General features: G+C 45.5%; 1 protein-coding gene across 1 annotated transcript in view; it reads left to right on the forward strand.

Moving 5' to 3' along the window:
• RHOA (ras homolog family member A) overlaps positions 1–7,390 on the forward strand; it is a 9,124-nt gene extending 1,734 nt beyond the window's left edge. The window contains exons 2-4 of the mRNA XM_008943733.1: positions 1,783–1,903; positions 5,004–5,134; positions 6,116–7,390. Of these exons, the coding sequence (XP_008941981.1) occupies positions 1,783–1,903; positions 5,004–5,134; positions 6,116–6,289 (426 nt within the window). The 3' untranslated portion in view covers positions 6,290–7,390. The remainder of the gene's footprint in view (positions 1–1,782; positions 1,904–5,003; positions 5,135–6,115) is intronic.
• Positions 7,391–10,499: the final 3,109 nt, after the last annotated feature.

Genomic DNA, 10,499 nt, shown 5'->3' on the forward strand with positions numbered 1-10,499 from the left:
CCTGGGGGGAAGCTATAAGGCAAACTCACCACCTCTGTATGAAGGGCTGTGGGAATCACCCATATGTCAACCTTAATTCGGGGCTCGGGGTTCAGACCCCAGCATTTCAATTGGTCAAAACTACTCAGTTTCCATCCAAATTTGGGCAAAAACTTTTTGAGCTAGTTTTGGGCTTTGTGTTAAATTTTATTTCCTCCTGTTACAGGCATGGATTATTTGTGGGTCATGATAGTTCATGCTATTTGAGTCTAAAAAAAGCTTTTCTATCCTGTGATATGAATAAGTAAAAATTTAGATTAATACTAGAACATTTCCCCCCCAACAACAGCTTTTGCAGCTTCTATATTGTATCTTAGACTGTAAGGACTCTTGTATGAGATCCATTTCTTTCTCTTATCCCCTAGTCAAACTTGCTTATTCTCTTCTGCCTGAATCTCTGCATCTCTAAATGGGTGAATGGGGAGCCATGCCCTATAAACTGTATGCAGCTGGTATCTAAATAAAAATTGCCTGAAAAACTTGAGCAGTTCATTTTCTGTGGTGGAAATGCCAGATGATGTAACTAGATGACATATTTTATCCAAGCACTTTGTCTTCAGAAAACTAGATTACAAAAGTGTAGGAGAGCAGTGCATAAGATTGTTCCCGTCTGACAGGCACTTCCTTCTGTTTTCCTAGAAAGGTGTTACCAGAAATGTTCATTAGCCTTGTGCAGACAAAACGATGATATGACATGCATTTTTTTTTAGCTGGGGCGAAGGAGCTGATTCCAGTGTCATGTGAGGGAACCCTCAACAGACATCTCTTAAAAAATATTAACGATTGCCACAAAATTCACATTTGGAAATGCAGAAGTGACTCTGAGTGGAGTATTTTTGGCTTAATTACAGAACCTTTTTTGGTATATGCATAGAATTAAGGCTTTGTATCTTCACAACTTAACCAAATGGTTGCATAGCACATTTGGGTTCCAGTTCTGCCCATCTGTCCTTATCTGAGCTGCTGTGGACTTTTTCCCCTCCCCCCCATAAGGTTTGAATGTAAGAGTTTAAACAAGAAGAAATCCACTCTGTTGCAAAGGCAAACACATGAGGGGATCTCAAGTGAGTATATACCTTACAAGCTTGACTCTAGTTCTTAACTTTTCAAGTTTAAATGTCACCTCTTCCTTCTACAGTTTGAAACAGTCCTATTGGGGTCTTCTCCCCTAGCTCCACTGTAAGTAGCAATATTGAGGACATTAGCTTCTTTACTGAGTCCTTGATTTGTGTGTAAGGCTTCTTGTTAAGTTTTATTTCGAAGCCAGTTGCAAGTGTAAATTTCTGCTGTCATGAGTTGTCAAGACTGCACTAATATCTGCACATATTCATGAAATTTATTAGTCACTACAGGTTGCAGCTGCAAATCAATGGAAAAAGTACATCATCCTTAGTCCACTTTCACTGAAAAATGGTATTTCAGGAATGCTTGTCAGTTTCCCAGCCCTTTGGAGCTGATTCCCTTTAATTCTCCTGTCTTGCTTTTCTGCTGGTAGCTTTTGTGTCCTTTCAGAGAATTGACACTTGTCGTGGAAATAAAGAAAAGTCTCATAAGCTGCAAGAAATTGATTCTTGGAGTTATGGAATGTGAAATTTCTAATAGTCCTCCTAAGTGGTTTGTGTCATAGTCTTCTCCTCTTGAGTGGTGTTGACTGAAATATTTGATCCAGTTCTTTTGGGTTATTGGCTTCTGAATCAAAAGTTTTCTGGTGATCTGGCTAACTGCCTTATCTTTCTTCTGCAGGTTGAGTTGGCTTTGTGGGATACAGCAGGACAGGAAGACTATGACCGACTTAGACCGCTTTCTTATCCAGATACTGATGTTATACTTATGTGTTTTTCAATTGATAGTCCTGATAGTTTAGGTAAGTAGATCACTAACTGAACCAGAACCACTTCTCTGTGTCGCCGTATCCCCTTTGGAAATTGTGCTGTAAAATCTGTTTTCACATGCTGTAATGATTGAGAGCATTCCTAGTTGGGAATTTCATACTGGTTTGAATGTATAGTTTTCAGACACTAAGATCTTAAAGGAATCTGTATTCTTCAGCGATGCTGATTGGCATTTTGAAAGCCTCAGCAGCATGTGGTGTTTACCCAGGGCTCTGCTGCATAATTTGAGCAACGCTTGGCAGAGGGGCCAGCTCCCTGGCCTCAATCAACACCCCATCCCAGCAACATTGTCTGATGGGCCAGGGCAGGGTGCTGGTGTGCTTGTCCCATGGCAGGGGCTGCTTGGTGACCCCTGGCAAGCAGGAAGTCTGTAGCTGCAATCCTGTGTCCAGAAGCCTTGCGAGTACTGAGCAGCTTGGCCACCCAGGGGTGGAGTTTTTTGCTTTTTTTTTCTCCTTGAAAACTGTAGGTACTCACACACACTGGAGACCACACTCTCCCCAGGAAAACAGAGTAGCTTCATTTCCCTGTAAATGGGAAAGTTAGCTTTGTGTTTTCATCCCTTCCATCACCCCCACCACCTCCTTTTACTCAAGAGAGATCAGCTTGAAACACTCTAAGTTATTAATCCTAAACAGCCTGGGGCTTTTTGCTGTCTGCTTGATGGGTGAAAAACATGAGCTGGAACCACAGTGGAGGGGGCTTGCATTGAAAGTGGGGGTGGCTTTCTCACTGCTGGAAATAGTCACAGGCTGGAGACTTACTCTGCTAGTCTGCTTTCCAGTGACTGACATCAGCTTGTAATGGAGAAGAGAGAAGAAAAGAATTGCCTGGCTTATGATTTCTGAGCCTGAAAAACATACTTTTCAAAAATCTGTGTATTAGATAGGCACCTCTTCTGTGTGGAGTCTGAGACTGAAACCTTCATGAATGATTTGTAAATCTTATGCATAGATACCAAGGTATAAGATCTTACAGTGATGTTGTTGGAAGAGCAGGAGATACTTACCACTGATATTTGTTTGCTAGTGGCTATTCTTACTAGAATGTAGATAATGTTATGGTAGATCTTTAGGCAGATCGATTCTATGTGTGTGTGTATGACCAGCTGTAACAAGAACTTTCTGTACAGTGACTTACTGGTGCTTGTTTATAACTGGTCAAAATCCTGTCCATGCACTGGGTAGCTCCTGGCCAGCAAAAGCAAGAGGCCGCTGTGCTTTGTCTGTTAATGATGTGCTCATGAGTGGGATACCATTTCTCTATGAAATGTATTAAACCACTGAATCCTTTGCTGCCAGGGTGAGCATGATCACTAAGCTGTCCTTAGAGAGGTTTTTATACTGCACCTCTCATCTATCTTACGGATGAGCAGAGTTGTGTCTTGGGAAGAAACAAGAATGAGACAAGAAGGATCCAGGAAGCACACAAATGCAGTTAATGGAAGGATTAGTCCTGAATGCAGCTATCACAGTGGTTGAAAAATACCATTCCTGCCACAATTCACAGAAGGTTTGAGTAAATGAGCAAATAAAATATTCCCTCAGCTGTTATAGTGATATTACAGTCTAACTGGGGTAATGTTTGATAGCTGCTTAGTTTCATTTCTTGCCTTACCCCTAAAGGGTAGCAGCCATTGACAGGCAGTTGGGAGTGAAAGTATCATTTTAGAAAATTCAATGCCAGCTTGACATCTGGGAAATCCTGGCCTCTCTATTCATCCCTTCCACCTGATCCTGTGTGTAGAGATGTCTTTCATTGTCCTCCTCTTTCTATAAACCAGCTTGATGTTTAGTTGGCTGTGGGGTGGTGGTCCTGCCTGGGGTGGCTGTTAGCTATGTACAAGGCTTGAGCTGTGCTTCCTTCCGCTGCACAGACTACACTGAAGGCAGCTGGAGAGCTGACACTGACCGTCCTGGAGACAAGATGGGCTACTGAGTTCTGGAGGCAGGGGCAGAGGGGCTTCATGAAGTCCAGTCTGACCTTGGCTATGTTTTCCTCCCTTCCTGCTCCTGGAAGGAGGGCATCAGGATGTCTGTGTCCCTGGGAGCAGTGGAGGGAGCAGGGACCTGCCAGGCAGCACTTCAGGTGCACAGCATCTAGCAGCCGGCACCCCCCCAAGCGCTCCAGGTGCAGCTGCAGTAGTGTTGTTTTGGCTGTAGTGCAAAAACCGCCTTCAAAATGCTTAAGTTGTTCTTTCAAGCAAGAAAACAATGCCATAATAGTGAATATCTCTTCAAAAGCTGAAGGGAATTTTGTACTGATAACAAGGGGTTGTGTAGCCTGCAGGTACATCCACTGGTGCATCTCAGATGTTTGAGAGCTTCTGAAAGCCAAGCCAAATTTTTGGGGCTGCTCAACACTTCCTGCTGTATAGAGTTTATTAAGGTTTTGCTTTAAGAAGCCCTCAAGTCTTCCATTTGGAGGTCCATTTAAAGAAAAAAAAAAAACACATACAGCGAAGTTATGTTAGGAGAAAAAAGTTTCTTGTATACGAGTGCAAATTCATTTGCTGCAGATGGGGAAAAATGGCAAAGCTGGAAATGACTTGCACAAAGCATTTGTTTCTGGGCATCTGTAATTAGTGTATAGAACAGCATTTCTGCTGCAGTTCCTGGGAGAGTTTGGAGTGGTTGTTTGATATTGCTTTATAAAAGTCAGAAATGATGTAAAATCTCACGCTTCAGGGTTGTGTCCATCTTTAGCTTCTGGTGATAAATGAAATATTTCTCTTGAAGCAAAATATTCCATAACTCTCTACTTTAGAATCCTGTATGCTGTTGTTTGAAGTACCTTATGCTAACCCTTGTCAAGCAGCTATTGAGAGATGCTGAGAAGCCAAGAGGTTAGGTGTCCTTCAGCCTTAAAAATTACTATCAACAGGCTTGTCTTTTTGGTAGTACCGGAACAAGTCTGTTTGCTCCCCAAATTAAGAGTAGAAAAAAGGGCATCAATGTCAATAGCAAGCTAACGCCACTCAGGCGACAGGTAAACATTTTTAAAATAACACTCTCCTCAGAAGTGGGGTTTAGTACAGTCATACTTCTAATTTTTGTTTGTTCGTTTGTTCAGAAAACATCCCAGAGAAGTGGACCCCGGAGGTGAAGCATTTCTGCCCCAATGTGCCTATCATCTTGGTAGGAAACAAGAAGGACCTGAGGAATGACGAGCACACAAGACGAGAGCTGGCCAAAATGAAGCAGGCAGGTTCCTTTCTGGTAGTCCTACAACAAATGAAGAAAGTGTGCAGCAGTTGTTCCAGAGCGTTAACTGGGCGTCCGCAGCTCACTGCCAGCTTCCCATGGGCTGCATAACAACCACTTCTCTGTGAAAAAAGAAAACAGAAAGTATATATTGCCTTTAATTGAGTGTTCCTTGTTTTGGATTGGGAGATTTCACTTTTAGAAAAAGGCGTGCTCAAAAGATGAAAATGGGTATTTTGGGTTACTAGGAGTCAGCTGCTTGCCACGCTGGAGAGCTGAGTCCCTGAGATAGAAAGGAGTTAATTAGGAGACATCAACACATCAAGTGCGTCCACACTCAAGTTGTCCTTTATTTTGTATGCTTGAGATATGAAAGGAAATGGTTTTTATTGGTTGGTGTTTTGAGGTGATAACCACAGGTGCTGTGGCTCATTCCTGAGCCTGTCACTGTCTTTCAGATTGAGTTTGAAACCCCCAGCATGGGTATGGAACTGCAGATACTCTGCTCTCGCCTGAATTTTTTGCTCCTGTTGCATAATATTTTTTTTTATACAAAGACTGAGGCATTAATTTGGGGATTTGCTTGTAGGCCTTTGTTACAGTTGTGGCAAAGAGTTGCATAAATGTTTCCTCAGAAATAAGCAACACTTGCTCAAGTTTCAAAGGGTCTTGCAGCCTCAGGAACACAGCTGTTAGAAAACCAACTGTACCCTAAGCTTTGTTGTGTGGAAATACATCCCCTGTCTGTAATGCAAGCTGAGGTGCATACTGCGTCCTGAGAAAATAAGCAAATTTTATTTTAAATCTTCCTTTATTATTGAAAGGATCGTTGTCAGGGGAGCAATTGATTATTCACTAGCCAATTAATTATATGCATTTAACCCGGGAATTCCTTTGCCTCTGTGGGGAGTCTGGGAGGGAGAGGGCGGAGTGGTGCGTGGCTTTGGGCTGTCCTCACCTCTTGCTCTTGTGCTGTTGCAGGAGCCTGTCAAACCCGAAGAAGGACGAGACATGGCAAACCGCATCGGTGCATTTGGCTACATGGAGTGCTCGGCAAAGACCAAAGACGGTGTGAGGGAGGTTTTTGAAATGGCCACTAGAGCTGCTTTGCAAGCCCGGCGTGGCAAGAAAAAGTCCGGGTGCCTTCTCTTATAAAGTGTGGCCAGAGGAAGATGGCCAAAACAGCACCCTGCACTTGAGTAATTTTGAAGTGCTGTTTATTAATCTTAGTGTATGATTACTGGCCTTTTTCATTATCTATAATTTACTTAAGAGATTTAAAAATCGAGTCATCTTGCTACCCGTATTTAGAAGCCAACCATGATTTTTATAACAATCTGCATCAAATTCATCTGTGCACCCAAGGTTAACCTCAACATTCCTCTAACAAACCTTTTCTGCACTCACAGGATATGCCAGGCGCTAATTGAAGACAATTCTCTATCTTTTCTTCTCTCTAGAAAGAGAAAAAGCTGTCAACACAGAGGATTGGTCTGTAACTACTTTATAACTAACGTCCTATTCTAATTGAGTACAACAGTTACGTGGCTGTATGTGGAATCGAGTGTAGCTTCAGTGCTATCACATTTAGGAAGATCTGATTTTCATGGCCCAGTCATGTAAAACATTAGCTTGAAAATGTGATCACTCTGAAATGACCAATTCTCATTCAGCTAAGGAAAAGTGAGGGTTCTGTGGTTTCATGTTAGTTACCTTTTAGTTACTGTGTAATTAGTGCCAGTTTAAATGTATGTTACCAAAAATAAATCTATTTACCCCAGCTTAGATGTAGTATTTTTTGTATAATTGGATTTCCTAATACTGTTACTTGTAACTTCTGCGTTAAGGTGTTCTGGGTTTTTTAAGAAACTGTATTTGAAAATAAAGTCCGATGGAAAGCAGCTGATCCTCTTCCCCTGTTCATTTGTAAGAGTCTGACCCATTTGAATGATTTGAGTGGTCTGCACACGCAGGAGGAGTTTTTTCCATGACGTGCCGTAGGGATGAGAAAAGACAGTGTGCTCACACTCAAAGCTTCTGAACTGTTCAGTTGCCTTAAGTTCACTGCTGGACCCAGTTTCAAAACTAAGAGGAAAAAAAAAAAAAAACAAACTTTTTGTGTAAGTTTGGTTACCATGTAGTGATCAGACTCCTAACCTGTGAACTTCTTGCTGTTCTGCAGCCAACTAAACTCTTTCTGTATTTTCATTTTTCCAACAACTAATAGAATAAAGGCAGTTTTCTAAGCTCCCTGTATCCTGGTGTCTGTATTCCTCACTCTGGGTTTTTGGCCCAGTGTCTGACAGCCTGAACCAGAAATACCATTTTTGATACAGCTGTGATAGGATTTGCTGAGCAGCTGCAAGTGCTTTAATACTTATTTTTATTTCACAGCAAGGGATCCCCGTTGACTGCTTGCCGCCGCTTCTGAACGCAGCAGCAGAGCAGAGGTGGAATCCCTTGCCCTGCCTCGCCTGCCTGGTGAGTGGCAAAGCTTCCCAGAAGCTGCTTTTGGTACTCAAACTGGATGAGAGTACATCAGTTGAGTTGAATTTGCTGGTCTTGAGCACGGGAGCAGGGGGAGGCTACTTAGGAGGGGAGCGCAGGAGGAAGGGCGCGCTGTAGGTACGCAGCGTGCTGGTCTGCACTGGCTGTGTAGCCCACACACTTGTGCTGGTGGCTACTGGTGGTCAGGAGCAGGTGGAGCTGCTGCTGACACCCATGTAAGTGAGCACCCTTCTGCCCCTAAGTAATGGGCTAAAAGAAAATGTCAGCTGCTTTTTTTTTTTTTGAGAATGTTCCTGGATCTTTTTGCTGCAACAAGAGAAACAGACCCGGCTCTGGGAGTGCCCTGTACCTCTGCACCTTGTCCTCCCTCTGCAGCCAGACACCCCAGAGCGAAGCGTCTGACCAGCCCGGCAGTGGCACCCACCCCACCCTTCCCTCCTTCCTCTCCTTGGTGCCTGGTCTTTGCCCACGCTGGTGATGGGGCTGAACAGAGCAGGAAGTTCCCAGCTGCAGAGCTGCCCAGGAGGATGTAATTCTGTGCCCCATTAACAAGCTTGCTCACACTGCAGTTCCCTTTTTTTGTTGTTGTTGGACGGTTTAAGGAGTGGTTGCAGTTGAGCAAAACTGGGGGTTTTCAATCTTGCAGAGTTGCTGGTTTGCAGTTTTCTATGATCACAGTTACAAGCAGCTCTTCAGCTGCTCCTCAGGGGTTTTGGGTAATGTCTGCCTGTTCCTCAGACCCAGCTCATGGGTTGTGTATCTGCTGATGCACTTCCACCCAAAAGTGATTAATTTGTTATCCCAGTTTAATGTAAGCACTCGTTAACCCAGATCACCACCTCCCCATCTCCTCTGTCTTGTCCAGCAGCCGGTGTTAGGTTTCCACGCCTGGCCTGCCTTTCTTCAAGTTCACATGTGTTGGTAAGTCAGTGTCTCCCGTTTGTAACCAGAAGCTCTAGCTCCCTCTCCTTCCCTTGCACCATTGGCATCAGAGTAGAACCCCACTTAGAAAGGCGTGGTTGTGAAGTTATCAGTCCTCCTCAGCCTTCCTGCTTTCCAGGGCTGGCAGCCTGTCTGCCCTTGGGTTCCCAGCACAACTGTCACCTCTGGAAGCCACCTTTGTTATGCATGAAGTGGAGGACACAGAAAGGCCAGCCTTAGGAATTGAGAACTCGGCACTCAGGAAGCAATCCAGATGGGTGAGGAGCTGTGAAAGGGGCAGGGGAAAAGCCAGGAGCCAAGTGCCAGCCCCCAGGCCAGGGGAAGGACTTGGACACTGCCACTGGGAAGGAGATGTGAGCAGGAGACCAGACAGTGTGTTTTGCAACCTTTGCGATTGCTCACTAGTCTTGTTAAACAGCAATGTTCTGACCTTGTATGACAACTGTCCCTTGTCACACATCTCAGAAGGGTCCCTTGAGCCCATCTGGTCTTTGGAGCTCCTGGCATTCCTCTGGAACCAAGTTCAGCTGGCTTCAAGCCAACAGAGAAGTTCAACTCACTTAGTTTCCTTAAGACTTGCTCATCAAGGAAGAGAAAGATCTAACTTGAGCTTGTCTGAAAAAGGTAAGGCTCCAGAAGTAACCCCCCTATTTCAGATGAAAACCCCAAGTCCAGCCTGAGGATTGATGGTGCTAGTCTGAACAAGCGTCAAAAGCAGCACCAGAGAGATGCCTCTGTGGCAGTGACCTAGAGGTCACCTGGACAAATTCCTCTGACTCAAACCACTGTGCCCAAGAGGTGGATGAAGAGTCTGCATGGCCTGTAACTGTCACTTGACTCAAGAGCAAACATGACTGATGTGCCCCTGCTCGGCCTGTCAGCCGTTTCCCAGCTGCTCTGATCTCTCGGGACACTTGTCACGGCTCCTGCTATCAGTGCTGCGACACACTGCAGAACTTGCAGGTCCCGAAGATGCAAGATAATCAGTGAAGTCTCTAAAATTCTCTGCAGCCACGAACTGTTCCAGTTCCCAGTCCAAGGGGCAGGTGTCAAGGGTGGCCCAAAGCAAAACCCTTGTATCCTGCAGTCACCTGGGACCTCAGACCAGAGACACAGCAATACATGGTGGCCTGTTAGAGACAGTTGGTGCTTGTGATGAGTCCCTGCTACCAAGCATGAAAGGGAGCAGAGAGCAGCAGAGAGGGCCCTGAGCGCATCGTCCTCACTCTGGGGCCTGCTGCCTTGGCTGGTGGCCAGCACTGATAAGCAGCTGTCTGACCTTGGGGCAGTGGGAGTGGAGCTCAGTCGGCCCAGGCGTGGGCAGGAGCCTTGGTGGGGGCTCCTTGCTTTCCTTGGGGAGCTGTGCTGAGGCTGAGGCCGAGGCCCTCGGTCCCTGCGGAGTTGTGCTGCCCCACAGGCCCTGTTGATCCAACCCATAGTCATCACCTCAAGGCCTGGCCCTGGAGCTGCCTCTTCACCTGTGCTTGGGAGGAGGGTGGTGTCTCATCAGCACAAAGACCCTGGAGGAGTGGCTGGGCCACGCCACCTGGTGTGGGTGCAGCCTAGCTTGGCTAGGGCTGCCCCCAATCCATGAGAAGAGCAGTTGCTAGTGTGTGATTTAAAACTCCCTAAACCAGACCAAAGCACTAAGGCAAAAGAGGGAAAAGCAACTGCTGCAGTAAAAGGAGGCTCTACCAGCCTCCAAGAGGTGGAAATGTTCTCTATATATAAGGAGACTGGAAGAGGGAATTTGTGGCCTCCCATGGACCCCTTCTGTTGTCCTGGTGCACAAACGGAAGCAGCTCCCAAAAGCAGCTCTTGTTGCCGTGGTGTCCTGGGAGGATGCTGCAGTCCCTGGTGCTGCCCTATGCCATCTCTGCTTGGGTCGAGTTGCCACCACGAAGGGTTTAGCTCC

Source organism: Merops nubicus, unplaced genomic scaffold (assembly GCF_000691845.1).
Source record: "Merops nubicus isolate BGI_N331 unplaced genomic scaffold, ASM69184v1 scaffold40170, whole genome shotgun sequence".
NCBI classification, from domain to species: Eukaryota; Metazoa; Chordata; class Aves; order Coraciiformes; family Meropidae; genus Merops; species Merops nubicus.